General features: G+C 38.6%; 1 protein-coding gene across 9 annotated transcripts in view; it reads left to right on the top strand.

The window, feature by feature from the left end:
* Nucleotides 1–20,577, top strand: part of DMD (dystrophin) — a 2,402,664-nt gene that overhangs the window by 1,670,591 nt on the left and 711,496 nt on the right. The window contains exon 1 of one of the 9 annotated variants that reach the window (XM_044937019.2): nt 19,538–19,663. The exons of the other annotated variants lie outside the window; for them this stretch is intronic. Coding sequence (XP_044792954.1) covers nt 19,597–19,663 — 67 coding nt within the window. The 5' untranslated portion in view covers nt 19,538–19,596. Of the gene's footprint in view, nt 1–19,537; nt 19,664–20,577 lie in introns of those variants that run through there. 9 annotated transcript variants of the gene reach the window in all.

The following is a 20,577-nucleotide window of genomic DNA, read 5'->3' as shown; positions in this document are numbered from 1 at the left end:
CTTTCCAGCCTATGATGAGTTCATTAAACAAACATTCCATGTAGCTATTCTAATATTTATGCAAGATTGCTAACAGCACTAACTCTACCAGTGCCTAAATTGAATTATAACCTACCATAGGAGAAAAGTCAGAATTTTAACACCTTCAGTTCTTGCTTTTGAGATAGTTATCACAACTTCAAAAAATCATTGTTATCCCACATTAAAAAGCAGAAGCTAAATAACATGCCACTAGAAAAGTGGGAGACATTATTAAAATAAAATAATTGCCACTGTCACTTCAGTTTCCCAGGACTGTTCTTTCTTCTTGAAGAAATTTATGGATAAAAGATATAAATAAACTTCCTATGTTTACTATGGATTCTAAGTACAGGAGGTAGTTTTCTTTCTCCTGTTGAAATGAGTGAGAATGTTGTTTCCTTGATTATTAGTATTTTTTATTGGAGTATAGTCGACTCAATGGACATGAGTTTGGGTAAACTCCGGGAGTTTACCCGGATGGACAGGGAGGGAGGCCTGGCGTGCTGTGGTCCATGGGGTCGCAAAAAATCAGACATAACTAAGCAACTGAACTGAACTGATAGTTGATGTACAATATCATGTTAGTTTCAGGTGTACAGCATGGCAATTCATATGTATATATATTTTTTCTCAGATTCTTTTCCCTTATAGATTATTTTAAAATATTGAGTATAGTTCCCTGTGCTGTATTAAAACATTTAACCCTATGATTTGGTGATAAGCATTTTTGCTTGCTAAATCTGACAAGACCAAAATAGGAGCCCTATTATTTTTCTTCCTGATTCTTATTTGTTTAAGGTAAAACATGCCTCTTTCTTTTGAACCTGTACTCCATGTTTAACGAAATAAGGACAGGACTCAGAACGGAAGCATGCACTCAAATTTGAGGTTTTTTCTCAATGTCAGGACCCAGTTTCACAAGAAATTTCATTTTTTCCTGGTACAGCTGACATCCATTCCCACCAGCTGAAAGACAAACTTGTCTAATAAAGCTTTCAGATTCGGTTTGCTGTCTGCATACAGCTTGAGGATCTCTGGAGGTCATTCACAGCATGTGCTGCAATCCCAACAGGGAGAAGTAATGAAAAGATTCTGGTTAAAAAGCTGACACTATCCCTTCTAACCTCTTTGAATGTGAATATAATAAGCAAGTTTATAGACACAAATCTCTGTGATTCTGGGGATTTCCATCTTGATCTCTGACTCCAAGGAACATTTGAATGCATGGATTTGTATCTATTATCTGGATGAATAAATGCTTCATATTGAGCATATTGAAGAAAATGTGCTTTACAACAAAGATCTGATGTAAATCAGGCAAAACAACATTGTCACTCCATGTTTAACTCCCTTAGAGGGTCTCTGAGGTCTCACAGTCTGGTTCTATTCCAGTAATACCTAGGTATATCAGAGCTTTTTTCAAAAATAATACCTGCTTTCATTTTGATTATTCCCCCTGGCTTTTGCATTGACCCGAACACATCTAATATTTATCTTAGAGTAACATGCATTAACGCCTCACTCTGTACCAGGCATTTTGCTAAATACCCTTTATGGATTGTTCCATTTAATCTTACAACAGCCTTATAAGATAGGTTCCACATGAATTCCTTTTTTCTTTTTTTTTTTTTTTTTTTTGTTTACTATAGGAGGAAAGTAAAGCTGAAAGAGTTGTTATCCCAAAGACTGTCATATCCTAAGGAGGCACATTACAGCACTCCCTAAACTCCATCAGTTCAGTTCAGTTCAGTTCAGTCGCTCAGTCGTGTCCAACTCTTTGCGACCCCATGAATCGCAGCACACCAGGCCTCCCTGTCCATCACCAACTCCCAGAGTTCACCCAGACTCACGTCCATCGAGTCAGTGACGCCAACCAGCCATCTCATCCTCTGTCGTCCCCTTCTCCTCCTTTCCCCTATCCCTCCCAGCATCAGAGTCTTTTCCAATGAGTCAACTCTTCGCATGAGGCGGCCAAAGTACTGGAGTTTCAGCTTTAGCATCATTCCTTCCAAAGAACACCCAGGGCTGATCTCCATACCTATCCTTAAATCTTTATGTGAAACATACTTGGTCTTAGTAGTACAGGTGATGCAATAGACTCCACAGACCGTGGAATTGACTCTATTGTAGCATTTATACTTATGTAATATATTTTCCAAGTGAATTCAAGAACCATAGTCCTGCTTATCCCTATTTTCTTCTCTTATATGGCATCCAAATCTTATATTAAAGCCATGCAGGTGAACTTAAGTCTTAAACAACAGCACCCTTGATGCTTAGTACTAACCTTGTAGATATTGAAATGATTTCAGTAAAAAGCAATATAGCTTTTTACTCTTTTTACTATTTTTACAAAATAGCTTTTTTTCTCTTTTTCTCTCCTGGACGATAGGGCCATGGGAATGAAAAAAAGAGAAAAAAAAAAACATTGAGATGGTAAACCTGATTCTCCCACAGTATTACTATTGAGCTTTATTTACTCTCCCAGTTCTATATATGTCAGCCCAAGGTCAAACAACCAGTACAGTGGCAGAATTATAAAAAGTAGATCTGGGAGAAGACCACAAGGTACTATAGGTCTAGTGCCCTGCTACAGTTCAAAATCAGTTAAAGAAATCTATTTAAACAGTGCTTCATTTCATCTCCTCATAAAGAATACCACAACCCCCTTGGTAAACTCTTTTAAGTGTGCATGTTCAGAGGTGACTTTCTGAAAATACTGCATAGTCTTTTCTTTGTTCAGTTGCTATGAATAAGTGGACCCCACTTTTTGGCATGAAATAATTGAAATGAATATTGCCTTGGACTTCATCCAGCCAAGTACACAAACCAGAAACCTAGGGTTCATCATCTCTTCTAGAAAGCCTCCCTTCTGCCCTCACTGCCATAGTTTGGTCAGTCATGTCTGACTCCTTGCAACTCCATGGACTGTAGCCCGCCAGGCTCCTCTGTCCATGGAATTTTCCAGGTAATGTCATATATGCCCCAACAGTATGTCCCCATACCTCTTTTTGCCACCCATCTCCAATTTCAACCAGTCCACTACCCTCCTCCTTTTCATGCTTCACATGGTAGGTCCTCTTAAGATTTCACTTGAAAGGAGTTAAAGGTTTAAAAAGCACTAAAGTCCACTGGACTAGATGATGTTGAAATTTCCTTGAAAATAAAAGAAGGTGGAATTAACAGCCTTGTTAGAACTCATCACAATGGATCTTGCTGACCCCTCTACTAGCCAGTGCCCCACTTAAGAATATCCTAGACCAGAGTATATTTTTCACAACTGGATAAATCTGGAGCATTATAGTAAAAGCCAGTGTGAGAAAGGCAGTGGGTGCAAGTGGATTGAAATGGATGAGTGGGCAGAACTGAGTGGGCAGAAAAGAGGAGCACAGGAATAAGCCAAACCAAGATGCATGCTCGAGGAATACACTGACAATAGCAGAGGAGCTAAAGGAATAAGGCAGGTCAGACTGCCATGTGAATATCAACAGAAACAAGTCATGACTCCAGTGAGTGAAGCTGGAAATGGGGAAAACAAAATGTTGAAATCTGTATGATGGTATATAATAAAAAGCTTTACAAGTTTATAATACCTACTTTTATCTTAAACTAATACAGTTATATAAAGTTTAAAAATAAAATAAAATTAAAAAAAAATACCTTTCAAGAAAGAAGATGATCTTGTTGCTATAGTGGGGGAAACTGAATAAGTGGGAACTCGTGACAGAAGCTTCATTATTCCTATTTCTAGTCTCTCCTTCTAACTAGTAATACATTGGAGACAACAGGAACTTATTCACCAAATCATAGCATACTGCAATTAGGAGATGCCTTGTGAAGTTTGGAAGCTGTAATTTGGGACAACTTAAAAATCTTTATTTGTATAAAGTAAGTTACTAGTTTAGGAGAATTTACTATTTCAGTGAGAGGTAAAGGTTAATGACATAAATCACTTCAAGAAGGTTTTAAATCAGGGGCTGGCAATTCTTTTTTTTTTTAATGTAAAGAGCCAAATAGTAAATATTTTTGGCTTTGCAAATCAGAAGGTCAACTCTATAACTGAAGTACAGAAGCATTCATAATCAGTATATTCATAGATTGATGAATGTGATTTTGTTCCAATAAAACTTTATTTTCAAAAATGAGTGGTGGGTTGGATTTGTCCTGAGGACTGTAGCTTATTGACCCCTCTTTTAGATAAAAATTTACAGATAGGTTCATAGTAATTAAGAAAGATAATGTGGATTGTTGAATGTGTTTCTCCAATCCTTTTAAAGCTTCTTCCAAAGAGAAAAATATTTCTTATCAATAGTGTTTCTAATGCTTACTCAGAAGAAAGAATACCATTTGCCTAGCATAGAATGGAAATTTGTAAAGCCTTCATAGTAAAATAAAGACATGGTGTGAAACACTTGGTACAACTATTAAGAAGGTTCCACTGTCATTTGGAAAACATTTAGGGACTTACATAAATAGAATTAAACTAAATCATTTTGTTCGCATTTTGGGAACATTTCCTCATCTCAGCAACAGAAGCACCATAAAAGGAGGATTTTAGGGGTAATTTTTTACTGTTATTATAAACATATATTTTTAATTATTGAGGTACCCTTATGTAGATATTATTCAGTTCAGTTCAGTCGCTAGTCATGTCTGACTCTTTGCAACCCCATGAATCCCAGCACGCCAGGCCTGCCTGTCCATCACCAACTCCAAGAGTTCACTCAGACTCACGTCCATCGAGTCAGTGATGCCATCCAGCCATCTCATCCTCTGTTGTCCCCTTCTCCTCCTGCCCCCAATCCCTCCCAGCATCAGGGTCTTTTCCAATGAGTCAACTCTTCATATCAGGTGGCCAAAGTATTGGAGTTTCAGCCTCAGCATCAGTCCTTCTAATGAACACCCAGGACTGATCTCCTTTAGGATGGACTGGTTGGATCTCCTTGCAGTCCAAGGGACTCTCAAGAGTCTTCTCCAACACCACAGTTCAATAGCATCAATTCTTCAGTGCTCAGCTTTCTTCACAGTCCAACTCTCACATCCATACATGACCACTGGAAAAACCATAGCCTTGACTAGACAGACTTTTGTTGGCAAAGAAATATCTCTGCTTTTTTTTTTTAATCTCTGCTTTTTAATATGCTATCTAGGTTGGTTATAACTTTCCTTCCAAGGAATAAGCGTCTTTTAATTTCATGGCTGCAATCACCATCTGCAGTTAAGTAGAGGTAATAATTTCAAAATCATCTGGAGTCAAATTACTGCTTACTCTTGTAGGGATGACAATGTTATACATCACTTCTGAGCTTGTTTTGAACATTGAAACCACTGACACACTTCTACAAAGATAGAATGGTCTTCCAAAGAAGTCGATGAGCAGAAAAGCCCTATCATAATGCCACTTCAACTGACTACCACTTAAATAATGAACTAGTTGGAAAGAAATAAAGTATGTAGTTAGAGTCAGCAGGAGATGTCACTCTCAGGGAGATGAGAAGCCTTTTTCCAATATCCTCTCAGTTACAGGGGAAATTCTTTCTCCAACTGTTAGCTGTCATTTTATGTACTAGAAAAGAACATCTTTTAAGAGAATTGGAAGACAAGACACAAACTGGGAAAAAAAATAATATTAGCAAAAGACACATCTGATAAAGGACAATTATTTTAAAAACAGACCAAAAAAAAAAAAAAAAAAAAAAGACTCCTAAAACTCAACAAACAGCCTGATTAAAAATGGGTCGAAGACCTAAACAGACATTTCACCAAAGAAGACATGTGTCATATTAGCATATAAAAAGATGTCCCACCTATAGATCATCAGGGAAATGCACATTAAAATAATGAGATACCACTGCCCGCCTATTAGAATGGCCAGAATCCAAAACACTGACCACACCACATGCCAGTAAAGATGTGGAGCAATAGGAGCTCTCATTGATTGATTACTGATGGGACTGCAAAGTGTATTAGCTCTTCTGGAAGACAGTTTGGTGGTTTCTTTACACTAGAAAACATAGCATACTTTTACCATATAATCCAGCAATTTTCTGCTCCATGGGATTTTCCCAAAGAAATTGAAAACTTATATCCATACAGAAGCCTGGACCTGGATGTTTCCAGCAGTTTTGTTCATAACTGGCAAAACTAGGAGGCACTCAAGATGTCCTTCAGTAGTAGGTTAATGGATAAATAAACTATATTACAACCAAGCTAGAGAATATTATTCAGCACCAAAAAGAAATGAGCTCTCAAGCCATGGAGAGGCATGGAAGAAACTTAAATGCTTATTACTGAGTGAAAGAAGTAAAAACAAAATAATAAGTGATTCTGAAAAGTCTACACACTGTATGATTCCAACCATAGGCTATTGTAGAACAGACAAAGGTATAGAGACACTAAAAAGATCAATGTTGCCAGTGGCCCTAGGATCGGCATGGGGAAAGATGAACAGGCAAAGCACAGAGGATTTTTAGGACACTGAAAATAGTCTGTATGATACTATAATGATGGATACATGGCTTTATACATTTGCCCAAACCCATAGAATATACAACACCAAGAGTGCACCCTAAGGTATACTTTGGGTGGTATGCTATGGACTTTGGATGATTATGATACATCAATGTAAGTTCATCCTTAATTTTTAAAAATCCACCATTCTTGTGAGTGATGTTGATAGTGAGGAAAGCCATGGCATATATGGAGGCAGGGAGTAGCTGGGAATACCTCTGCACCTCCCTTTCAGTCTTCCTATTAACCTAAAAGTGCTCTAAAATATTGTCTTCAGTTTTTTTCACTTCAAAGAAAACATTTGGTATGTATTAGTATAATCAATTTATCAATACACTAATTCAACAAATAACTTATTAAGCCTTACCATGTGCTATGTTGTATGCTAGATGCGAAGGATATAATATTGACCATGAAAAACACAATTTGGGGGCTCTCAGAAAGTAAGAGAATTAAACAGCTACATTTTACAAACACTAGGATATAGAATGTTATGGGAGAATCATAATTCAGTCTGGAAGGGGACAGTTGGTAGATGGAAAGTTCTCTAGAAAAAAGGAACTTTGATAGGAGATTTGAAGGATACATAGGTGTGCCTAGGCCAACAGGTGGGGGGGTGGGGTCAGATGAGTCAGAGTCCTCCTCTTCTAGGGAAATGGCAGAAGTAAAGATGAAGCAACAAGGATCCTGGCATTTCTTGAAAAATTCAAGTATGGACAAAGCATTGAGTTGGGTGAGGAGCAGATGAGAAGGGATATGTCAAGGAGGAGGTTCTGAATGATGCTGAAAATACCACAGCCTTAAATTGTTCTTTAAGGATTGTTAGAGAAATCAATCACGTTTTATTTGGAGGGCAATTGAAAGCCCCTGGAGCTTTTTTGAAGAAGCCAGTGACGTGATGAACTTGGGTTTAAGCGAGCTTGTTCTACAAAAGAGTAGAGGATGACTTAGGTAACGGTAACACTGGAGGCTGTGCCAGTGGTCCAGATGAGAAAGAGTGATGACTTGAACTAGAGACGTGAGAAAGGGAATGAAGATTGAAAGGAGTCTAAAGAGATACTGGGTGGATGGTAGTGGAAATTACTAAACTGTGGATGATGAGTTCAGTTTTGGATGCATCAAGTTTGAGCTGCTTGCAAGGCCACTAAGTAAACTAGCCATATAAATCCAGAGAGAGGTTTAGGCTAAAAATACGGATACCAGACTTCCCTGGTGGCTCAGACGGTAAAGCATCTGCCTACAATGCGGGAGACCTGGGTTCGATCCCTAGGTAGGGAAGATCCTCTGGAGAAGGAAATGGCAATCCACTACAGTACTCTTGCTTGGAAAACCCCATGGACAGAGGATCCTGGTAGACTACAGTCCATGGGGTCTCAAAGAGTCAAACATGACTGAGCGACTTCACTTTTCACTTTTTTTGGCTTGGATACCAGAGTTGTCCACATGTACAGTAAAACATAGCTTAAGTCTCAACAGTGATGATCTCCTAGGAAGTACATGTAGAATGAGAAGAGGACTTGGGACAGAATCCTAAGAAATTTCTACATTTGACATCCAGAGGAAAGTAAGGCAGCGAAGGAGACTGAGGAGTGGCCAAAATCAGAAATAGAGAACCAGAGGGAATGAAGCCAGACTTTGAAGAAGTTTCTCTTTAAGTGGGTAGAAGAAAAGATCGAGGTGGTGGTAAGATTCTTCCATGGTTGTTTTGTCAGAAAGGTTCTATGAAAGTATATTGGAACAAGGGAATTAATAATAACTAGAAAGTGTAGTCAGTAATGGTTCCAGGTTGGGCTGAAGGGATGAATCACGGACTCTAAGCTGAAGAGGGCAGTAATTGAGGAGTAAAGACAGAAAAGTCAGGAGAACGGTCATCTCTAGGAGGCTGTGCTATGGGGGATACAAGGATGCATTCCAAGGTATTGCATGCATGCGTGTGTGCTTGTCATTATCTGAGTCACTTCTGAGTCTTTGCAAACCTGTGGACTGTTGCCCAGCAGAGTCTTCTGTCCAAGGGATTATCCAGGCATTAATACTGGAGTGGGTTGCCCATTCAGGGGCCATTCAGTTCAGTTCAGTTCAGTTCAGTCACTCAGTCATGTCCAACTCTTTGCGACCCTACAGACTGCAGCACGCCAGGCCTCCCTGTACATCACCAACTCCCAGAGTTTACTCAAACTCGTGTCCATTGAGTCGGTGATGCCATCCAACCATCTCATCCTCTGTCGTTCCCTTCTCCTCCTGCCTTCAGTCTTTCCCAGCATCAGGGCCCGCTAGCTTTGCAGAAAATGTGTTGTCAAGTGACCCTTAGTCCAGTGATGTTTGCATTCATCCCACGTGGAATCTGGATCACTCTGCCAGCTTCAAGTTTAATAATCCTCCCGGCCCCACCCCCCATCTTTGCTCCATATCTGTCTACCTATTTTTCCTAACTGTCTTCTCCTCACAGTTTTCCTTAACTTCCTCTCCACTGCAAATTAAACTCAAAAAAAGACTGGCGCCACTTTCCATTGATTTTGATGTCAGGGCTTGGAGTGACAACTCCATGTGGAGAACGTTGAACCTCCTGCTGACTCATCGTTTGCTTTAAAAAAAAAAAAAAAAAAAAAAAAAAAAACTACTCATCTTCTTCCTGAATCCACTGGGTAAATTTATGCTCACAAAATAAGCAAAACCTCTAGAACAAAAACCATGTGAACATCAGAAGTCTTGGTCTTGCCTTGATTACTAGACTCAAAAGTAACACAGCAGTTTTACAAAGAGGAAGAGGGGAGCTTTTGAAGTATTTTTTGTCGTTCAGTCCAATTGTGAACCAATTTATTTTGTGGTTTAAATGTAAGAACCATGAATTGTCTTTCCAGTGGATTATCATCCTCAATATTTCTACCTATAAGAAAAGAACAAAGATATTGTTTGAGAATAGAAAATATTGCAGGAAGAGAAAAAAAAAATCAGTTTAAAATGTGTCTTTCGAAGTTTGTCACACAACCCCTGCCTCCAGCTCCGCTCACTGAAGAGTCATTGTTTCCATGAAACAAATTGGTCAGTTTCATTTCCCCTCACCTATATGTCTTTTTGAGTCTTTATATTTCATTCAAATATGTCTTTTGTCTCCTTTGATTTTTGTCTCAGTCTTTCATTTTTTTGTCATCCTGTATGACATAAAAAAAAAATCTGCCACCCCAAATCTTTTAATATATTTGTCTTACTGGCATTTATGTTATGAGTTTCTGTATTGTCTTCCTTGAAAGTGTTAGTCGCTCAGTCACGTCTGACTCTTTGCGACCCCATGGACTGTAGCCCGCCAGGTTCCTCTGTCCATGAGATTCTCCAGGCAAGAATACTGGAGTGGGTAGCTATTTCCTACTCCAACTTTATGGTTTATTTGCTTCTTGAGATTAGATTAGATTATGAATACTATAGTAGATCAGTTCATTCCATTTTTATGTAGTTTTTACCTAACATTCTCAGTATAATATAGATATTTTTGAAATTACATTATATCTTGAGTATTAAGGCAATTTGCATTAATCCACAGGCAAGGTTTTTTGAATTATTATTCCCTTTGCTATGATTCTGAAACTTTACCTTCAGTGCCTTTGATAGTTTTAGCCAAGCATCACCCATGTTCCTTGCTTTTAAATTCTCTACAGTCTTGGTTTTTGAGATTGCATGTTCTCTTGTTTTGTTTAGTTTTGCTTTCTAGCACCTCTGTGGTCCCTTGTTGCCATTCTACTAGTTGACATATTCCCCTGTCAGCCCCTTAAATGATGGTATTACCCAGGACTTAGCCCATGCTATGTGTGTGTCCCTTTACAGCTGGCATCTGTTCCAATTGGCCGTAGCCTATGCTGTACTTATGGCCAAATTTCTTTTGTAGTTTTTAAATTGTGCTTTAAAACTTGTAACAAAATTTACCATCTTAAATCATCTTAATACAGTTCAGTGTGTTAGAGAATATAAGGTAAAGACTCCTGAAACTATACCAGTGATTAGCTCAGATGTCTTTCCTAAACTCTTGTCTTATATTTTCACCTGCAGGCCAGCTATCACCTAGATGTTTTACAGATATTTCAAACTCAGCATACCCAAATTTGATATTACCATTATCTTTTGAAAAATCTACACCTCTTTTTACATTCCTTATGTTGGTGGATGGCACTCACTATCCAAGTTAGAAATCAAGGAGTTTGGCTGACCCTTTCTTTATTCCTTAGTACTAAATAATCATTTACCACCGATTTTGTTGAACTTGTAAGCCAAACAACTCTCAACTTTCTAACATAGCCCCGCTATTTTGTTTTGGTCATTTATCCAGTCATCATCTACATAGCCTCTTGCTTGGTCTTCCCATCTCTCTCAACCCATCTTGCACACTGCAAGTCCATTGATAATGAACTTTTTAATGTACCAATCATATTACATTAGTCAAGATTTTAGAATAGTTTTTTTTTCCCTAGAATAAAAGCTAAATTGCTCAGCTTGGTATACAAGGTCTTTCATAATTTGGTACTTGCTAGGATGTCTAGGTTATTTCCTAACTCTCCCACCACTTTCTTGATAACCAGATAATACTAAGCTATTTTTAGTGCCCCAGTCACCAAATGCTGCCTTTCTACTTTAACATGTGCTATTCTTTCCACTAGAAATGCACATATCACCATTTAATTTTGTTAAACTCAACCTTAAAGTCTCAGCTCAAAATATTATTTGTATGAATACTTTCCTTTCTGCCTAGTGTTCAAGGGAAGACAGGTACTTCTTTATTATACTACCATTTTGCTATTTACTTCTATTTCAGAAAGTATAATTACATTTTACGGAAATTTGTTGTTGGCATATATGTCTCCCACTAGAATAGAAACTTCTTAAAGGCAGCAATAGAGTCTCATTTATTTTTGTAACTCTGGTGACATGGTTAATAAAGATGTTTGGGGCTACAAGAAAAAGAATACCCATTCAAAGTGGCTTCAGCCATAAGTATAATTAATTTCACCTAACTGAGAGTCCAAACATTGGAGCAAGCTCCAGAAACAGTACAAACAGAGCTCTGGTTCTCTTTCTCTATGATATTCTTAGTTCTGATTTTCCCTCTGGGTCAGCTCTGACCCCTCACTAGTTCCCTTCCAGTTTTGAAGGTGGCTGCCAGCAGCAAATGGGGCAATATGATTTGCTGTTACAGTGAGAGAGGATCTCTTACCTCAAGGCTAGATCAAGAGATTTCTCTATCACTCAGATCTGCCAATCTAGGTTATATATCTACTCCCATATCAATAATAGTCTTCAGGGTGATGCCATAGGATGGTTGACTTCAACTTTGTGGTATTAAAACAAGGTTAAGAGGGAGGGATTATCTTGATTGGCTTGGAATCTAAGCACTTAGATGAATCTAAATCCACCTCTAGAACTGGGGGATGGAATCCATGGAAGCCTGAAAAGAATTGAAAACTCTCCTAAGTAGTAGAAATGCAGAGTTGGTGTAATGGCATCCATGAAAGAATGTTGCTCAGTTCATTAACAGCTCAGTTCACTGAATGTTGTTCAGTATTCACTCCATTGGCATGGTGTAGGGCCCAAAACTGTTTAGTTACTGTTAGTTCAGTGAAGCTATGAAAGACAATTTTTTTTAATTTTATTTTATTTTTAAATTTTACAATATTGTATTGGTTTTGCCATATATCAACATGAATCCGCCACAGGTATACACGTGTTCCCCATCCTGAGCCCTCCTCCCTCCTCACTCCCTGTACCATCCCTCAAGACAATCTTATCTGCAGGCCATATATAAAGTAGGCGACAATGAGAAATATTTTTAGAAATGTTAATCATATACAAATTAACTATACACATTGGGAGGCTGTTCCTAAATTTAATGTCTTGTCCTTCTCTTGACCTTTGCCTGAATCTTATCTTGGCCTTAATCTGGAAGTTGGAGCTTCCCAGGTGGTGCAGTGGGTAAGGAATCCACCTGCCAATGCAGGAGGTGCAAGAGATAAGGGTTCAGTCCCTGTGTCAGGAAGATCCCCTGGAAGAGGAAATGGCACCCGACTCCAGGATTCTTGCCTGGAAAATCCCATGGACAGAGGAGCCTGATGGGCTATGGTCTATGAGATCACAAAGAGTCAGACATGACTGAGCAAACACATACACACACACACATACAAAACATCTGGAAGTTAGTTGGAGCCATTTTTAAGATCTTAACAACTGGTTTAATAGCATTAATTGAAATGTCTGTAACTCAGCTAATGGGGGGAAAAACTAGCCCAGCATAGTACAGTATTGTTAAGGAAAATGATACTTTCACACAGCTATTTTGCTTTTTAATGTCTTCTCAGTGTCTGCAGACCTAATAAAAAGGGATTATCTCAGCATCCTATAAGTTTAATTTTGAAAAACAAGAAGCCATGAATAATGGAAATCATTTCAAAACATCTCCACTCACATCTAAAATATGAAACAGCTAAATCAGAGGTTCTTAATAATTTAATCAGTGAAGCATAACTGGAGGATTTAGAAAAAGCGCCTAAACTATTAAAAGATTCTTCAGCTACTGCTTAATGTCAGCATCAAGTTATTTCTTGCACTGGCAAACAGCCAAGCCATTCCCTGGTCACATCCACTTTTCAGCATTTAGTAGTCCTCTCAATCATCCTGGTCAGAGCCCCAGGAATGTTTCACAGCAACTCTGCAATAATGGTACATTACTGTTAGGTCTTGAATTTTGAGATAGTTCATCTCCCAGAAAGGATGTGAATTGAGTAATAAGACCAAGTAGAGTGAACTTTATTAACGATGCTCGAGATTTTAGACATATTCTATAACCTTCAATCAATTTTAAAAGCACTTCCCATACCCGAGTTTTGCTCTAAACCAGTCCAACTGTGTTATAGTCTCAGATAATACAATGTGAGAATTTTGCCTTTCAAAATACAGAGTTGTCAGGAAGAGTTATGTATTAATAATAGCGTCCTTAGCATTTAGCCCTAGAGAGTACTTCCTGTGTAACACAGTCAAGTGCTGTATTTGTCTAGAGTATAATTGTCCTTTGTTATGACATATATTCACAGCTTTATTAAAATAAGAATAACTTGGGACTTCTCTGGTGGCTCTGGTAAAGAACACCTGCCAGTGCAGGAGACGTGGGTTCGATCCCTGATCCAGGAAGATCCCACGTACCATGGAGCAACTAAGCTTGTGCACCACGACTATTGAGCCTGTGCTGTAGAGGCCAAGAGCCGCAACTGCTGGGGCCTGCGTGCCCTAAGCCTGTGCTCCGCAGCAAGAGAAACCACTGCAGTTAGAAGCCTGTGCAGCACTAGCGAGTAGCCCCCGCTCACCACAACTAGAGAAAGCCTACATGAGCACCAAAGACCCAGCACAGCCAAAAAATAAATAAAATCATGTAAAAAAAAAAAAAAAACAAAACTTGATTACCTATTTCTACAGAGGCCTTGGAAATAAATATTTAAATATATTCATCTACATGACTCTCTTACTAAGGAAGCCCAGATGCGTCACCAAGTTAGGAGTTATTCAGTAATAATATTTGAATGAAACCCATTCTGTTAGACTAAATTCACACTATCAAAGTCACATTATAAAAGCTTTCTCATTTATGAACCCATTATTTCTTTTTGGAAAATATATGAAATAAAATATTCATGTTGATTTATAATGATAAAAAACATTTTGAAAACATGTCTTATATTTTGAAATTTTTGCTATAATGCCAATAATCAGAATGATTTGTGTAGACTAAAATAATTTTCAAAATAAGAGATGTAATTTGCTTGTTATAATCTAAATAGGAAGTCTTAAAATGTTGTCCTGAGCTAAATAATTCATATGAAGTGATAGAAATTTACTTTCTGAAGGTCCATGCTATGTAATGGTTTCCAGTGGGGTTGACAACATTTACACCATTGGATGGTTGGACTGGCTCAAATATGTAAAACTTTTAACACTAATCTCATGTTCTAAAAATCTATTAGGCAGGGGTAAATCCCTTAAGTCCTACATCTGATCACCCACATCTACTTTTTGATTTGCAAAGGCCCATAGATACACATCTTGAGAATATCGAGGGTCTGCTGAATTATTTTCAAAACAATTCAGTCTAAGATTTACAATGTTCAGAGGTGACCGATTTTAAAGTTCAGCCCTGGAATTCACACAAATTCCTTCCAATTCTAAAATTTTATAATTGGATCAGTAAAGAATAATATATGGAAATATGTAATCAAACAGCTTTTTTTTTTACATAAAACTGCCATCAACATAAGAATTCGAAGTTCAGACGTAACTCGAGTTGTCAACAAAGACCTCAGTAACATGAGATTCTGATCATAAAAGATAGGAAGGATTAGAATAAGTGAAGAAGGTACTTAAGCCTGAGGAACAGCTTGGATAGATTCATTTTCTAAAGAATAAAAGCATATTGAGAATTTCATGAAGAGACTGATTAGTCAGAGACAACATGGGCATTTTGGGTAAGTAGTAGAAAATAATTTTCTATAAGTAAAGTGAAGGCAAATTCAGATATTTAAACATGGTCCTGTGGTGCTTCTCACCACGTGTCTCCTCCTCCTCCCTACCTCACCAATATCATTACACATGGTAGTGATATTCACATATACACATGGGTATATTCATGTTAGGGGCTACAGTATACATAAAAGTGATGAAATAACCTGCAGGATAGCCAAATTCAAGCTCTGACTGTGCCCTTTTCTCCCAATCAGAAAAGCATATCAGAATGTTAAGTAACTGAGAGTACTGTGATACTGACAATCTTAAATCTCCTCTAATTTATAAAAACTAATGAACCATTGTAAAAATTCAGCATTTGTCTGTGCTATAAAGTGTTAGCCACTCAGTCATATCTGACTCTTTGTGACCCCATGGACGGTAACCCACAGGCTCCTCTGTCCATGGAATTCTCCAGGCAAGAATACTGGAGTGGGTTACCATTCCCTTCTCCAGGGGATCTTCCTGACACAGGAATCAAACCCGGGTCTCCTGCATTGCAGGCAGATTATTTACCCTCTGAGCCATGAGGGAACCTCCATCTGTGATATAAGCCATCCTTAAAAGATCATGATACCATTTTTTGGCAACACTTAACTGAAATCAACTGTAAGGGGAAGGAACGGGAGTTTTAAAGATACTTGATCAGAGTAATATCATGAAGCAGTGATCAGCATGATAGAGATTCTCAACCTAGAGGCTGGAGATAAGTGAGATTTCCTAGTATCACTGAAAGCAGATCTCAAATCATTGAGCAAGTTTTGTCTGTGGATCAAATAAGTTATGTGTCTCCACATATATGTAGTAGATATTTTCAAAGTGACGTTAAATGGTACTACAATTAATAAAATGTAAAATTAGAATATTACTGAATTCAGAATAAGTGGATTTTTGTCACTATTTTTCTCAATCTGTGCAATCTGGACATGTGATTATTATGCAGAGGCACATGACATTTTTGAGGTTGCAGAAGCATGTTCCTAATGTGAACCACTGGCACAGTAAAAAGCTTATTGAATTGAGAGTTCAGAGCCCTAGATTCTGGTCCTCATTTGGTCTCAAGCCAGCTGGGGAATAGAAATCTTAGACAAACCATTCAATGCTTTAGGCCTTGATTTCTTTAGTTGTTAAATGATCAGTTCCTCTCAAATGAAACAACTTTTGATCATGCTATCAGATATAGTGTCTATCGGATCAGATCAGATCAGTCACTCAGTTGTGTCCGACTCTTTGCGACCCCATGAATCGCAGCATGCCAGGCCTCCCTGTCCATCACCAACTCCCTCAGTTCACTCAGACTCACGTCCATCGAGTCAGTGATGCCATCCAGCCATCTCATCCTCTGTCGTCCCCTTCTCCTCCTGCCCCCAATCCCTCCCAGCATCAGAGTCTTTTGCAATGAGTTAACTCTTCGCATGAGGTGGCCAAAGTACTGGAGTTTCAGCTTTAGCATCATTCCTTCCAAAGAAATCCCAGGGCTGATCTCCTTCAGAATGGACTGGTTGGATCTCCTTGCAGTCCAAGGGACTCTCAAGAGTCTTCTCCAACACCACAGTTCAAAAGCATCAATTCTCGGCGCTCAGCCTTCTTCACAGTCCAACCCTCACATTCATACATGACCACAGGAAAAACCAGCCTTGACTAGATGAACCTTTGTTGGCAAAGTAATGTCTCTGCTTTTCAATATGCTATCTAGGTTGCTCATAATTTTCCTTCCAAGGAGTAAGCGTCTTTTAATTTCATGGCTGCAGTCACCATCTGTAGTGATTTTGGAGCCCAGAAAAATAAAGTCTGACACTGTTTCCACTGTTATCCCATCTATTTCCCATTAGGTATATAAAATAAGTTAACTTCTCTGAAAATCAAATTTCTATAACATATATGTCGATGGCATTGAAAAATAGTGACTGATAACATATTTTTTATAGAATAGTTTACTTACTTATATGACTAAGTGATAACAGAATCTGATTCAATAAACCCCAAAAGATCATCCCTGAAAATAGATGAATGAAAGACCCCTGACTTGTTACTGTTTCACCTGTTAAAGTCACCCAGTTGTAGTGACCTTAGGCCGCCACTGTCAGTGACAAAGATTGTCCATTTTAGCAATTCAGTCTCACAATGCTTCAGTCCTTCAGTTCAGTTGCTCAGTCGTGTCCAGCTATTTGCGACCCCATGGACTGCAGCACGCTAGGCTTCCTTGTCCATCACCAACTCCTGGAGCTTGTTCAAACTCATATCCATCGAGTCGGTGATGCTATCCAACCATCTCATTCTCTGTTATCCCCCTCTCCTCTGCTTTCAATATTTGCCAGTATCCAGGTCTTTTCCAATGAGTCAATCCTTCGCATCAGGTGGCCAAAGTACTGGAGCTTCAGCTTCAGCTTCTGTCCTTCCAATGAATATTCAGGACTGAGTTCCTTTAGGATGGACTGGTTGGATCTCCTTGCAGGCCAAGGGACTCTCGAGAGTCTTCTCCAACACCACAGTTCCAAAGCATCTATTCTTTGGCGCTCAGCTTTTTTATAGTATAACTCTCAATCCATAGGTGACCACTGGAAAAACCATAGCTTTGACTAGACAGACCTTTGTTGGCAAAGTAATGTCTCTGCTTTTTAGTATGCTGTCTAGTTTGGTCATAGCTTTTCTTCCAATGAGCAAGCATCTTTTAATTTCATGGCTGCAGTCACCATCTGTAGTGATTTTGGAGCCCAAGAAAATAAAGCTTGTCACTGTTTCCATTGTTTCCCCATCTATTTGCCATGAAATGATGGAACTGGATGCCATGATTTTAGTGTTTTGATTGTTGAGTTTTAAGCCAGATTTTTCACTCACCTCTTTCACTTTCATCAAGAGGCTCTTCAGTTTCTCTTCGCTTATTGCCAGGAGAAATATCAATAACTGCAGATATGCAGGTGACATCACCCTTATGGCAGAAAGCTTCAGTCCTTACGTCCTTCTATTCCACTGTTACATCAAATTGAATGGGAACATCATGCTGAAAATAGTGAATTGGCCCCACTTTTTGTTAGTGAATTGACCTTTCTGCCTAGCTATTTACTTCTGTCCGGGTCCTTATTTTCCACAAAAAGTGTACTTTATGAATTGAATGTATAGAAATTAATTTGTTGGTAAGAATATCTATTGGCACATAACAGCCATGCCTTTGAGGTAGGACAAAAGTAGGAAAAACAATGAAGAATTTCCACCTTTAATTCTTTGTGTCTTAAAATATAGGTTAATACAGGCTGTAATTTTATTACTGATATATTCAGTTGAATGGTAGTTCATATACAATGTCATATAAGTCACAGATATACAATATAGTGATCACAATTTTTAAAGGTAAGCCTGGTAGGCTGCAGTCCATGGGGTTGCAGAGTCAGACATGACTTAGCAACTGAACTGAAATGAAAGTAATACTTTACTATACTATAGTAAAGGTATAGTTCATTTATAATAATTATAAAATATTATCTATATTCCCTGTGTTAGACAATATATGCCTGTAGCTTATTTATTTTATACATAATAGTTTGTACCTTTAATCCCCTGTCCCATATCGCCTTGCCCCCCCACTTCTCTCTCCCCACTGGTAACCATTAGTTTGTTCTCTATATCTGTAAGTCTGCTGCTTTTTTGTTATATTCACTAGTTTGTTGTATTTTTTATATTCCAAATATGTGGCATCATATAGTATATTCTTTTCTTTCTCTGACTCATTTCACTTTAGCATAAGACTCTCCAAGTCCAACTATGTTGTTGCAAATGGCAAAATTTCATTCTGTTTTATGGCTGAGTAATATTGCATTGTATACATATACCACAGTTTTAGCCATTCCTGATTGATGGACACTTGGGTTGCTTCCACATCTTGCCAACTATAAAAAATGCAGCTGTGAACATTGGGATGAATCTGCTACATTCCTGACTTCTACTTTCTTCTATAGGCTATAATTTTAACAATAATAAAGGAAATATATTTTACTCCAAACCAAAATATCTTGGGATAAAGGGAACATCAATTTTCGACTCGAGACGGCTGTTCTCTTGCTCTCTGTCCATCTCTTGCCCACTAGTGCCTGCTTCACCTGTATCTTATGCACAGGACTGACCTCCTTACATGGGCTTCCCAGGTGGTGCTAGTGGTAAAGAATCCGTCTGCCCATGCAGAAGACATAAGAGACGCAGTTTTCATCCCCTGGGTCAGGAAGATCCCCTGGAGGAGGACATGACAACCCATTCCAATATTCTTGCCTGAAGAATCCCATGGACAGCAAAGCAGGCCACCACCATCCATAGGATCACCAAGAGTCAGTCCAAACTGAGTGTGTGTGTGCTTGTGCATGCAAGTGTGCACATGCATGTGCACACACACACACACACCCCTCCTCCATACTCGCCCCAGGCCCCAGCTGGTGATTGTTCTCATCAAAGGGGTGGTGAGGGGTGTGCCCTCTACTGGTCTCCCTGGTAACTGATGAGCCCACCTGAAGTCAATTCCCCTTCCCCTTGGAAGCAAGCCTACCAGCCACCATGTTCTGCCCAACCTGCAGTCCACTGCGCTTACTGGGGTGTCACGCCAGGACCTTGCTTCAGACATGTAAGCCCCTTCATCCTTTAAACCACTGATGTCTCTGTCACCGATTCTAGGTTCTTTCTTTGGTCTGGAAGCTGGGCACACACAGACCTTGGAGGCCTGCAGGGTACAGCCCAATGTTACCTTTCTCCTAACAAAAAAATGAAGCATAGTTTTCTGTTGTGGACTGTGTAATTAGCTTTACCTTAGAGTATTTATTTGACTCTGAAATATAACTCCATTTTACTTAGAACTTCATTTTCAAGTACTGTTCTCAAATGCAAAAATTTGGTGTAATTCTGTTTTTTATATAAAACACTGACATCATGGGAATAGTACCAGTGTTACTAGGTTTAAATATGATTTACTAATTCTTTTAAAGGAATAAACATTAGCCCTGATCCGATAAAAATTTTCTGTTCTTAAGTAGCAGAAATAAGAGGTTCAGCTTCACAAATCTTTTTAAGTGAAAATGTAAGCTATGCTCCTATTTCAGAAACCATGAACTATAGACTCACAGCTTTTCCAGACTCTCTTTACACTCTTAATTTGAGACCCATTCATCCAAAGGATTAGGACCATGAGATTTCGGGTCTGAAACAATAGGAAGTACTTGCATTGCTCCTAAGAGTAATCATGCTATTGCTTCAATAGTGTGATTTATAACCACTTAACCGTGTTTTTATTTATGATTACCTCTCCTTCAAAAGGAATTTGAGATGGCTTGGTGAGCATGATTTAAAGAAACAAACATCATAATCTTATTTTTGTGCCTGTAACAAGCAATTTTCCCTTTGTAATTGGTACTTGTTTTCTACCTTTGATTTTTGGTTCCTATTGTATAGCTCATAGTTCCTGCACTTGTGGGCATAGTGTGCTCTTCTACAAGTTAAATGAAAACATGAATTGATTTTGATGGAACTAGTTGAGCTACTTCA

This window comes from Bubalus bubalis, chromosome X, assembly GCF_019923935.1.
Source record: "Bubalus bubalis isolate 160015118507 breed Murrah chromosome X, NDDB_SH_1, whole genome shotgun sequence".
In the NCBI taxonomy this organism is placed as follows: Eukaryota; Metazoa; Chordata; class Mammalia; order Artiodactyla; family Bovidae; genus Bubalus; species Bubalus bubalis.
The sequence above is the reverse complement of the archived record's forward strand: the minus strand, read 5'-3'. Positions and strand labels throughout refer to the sequence as shown.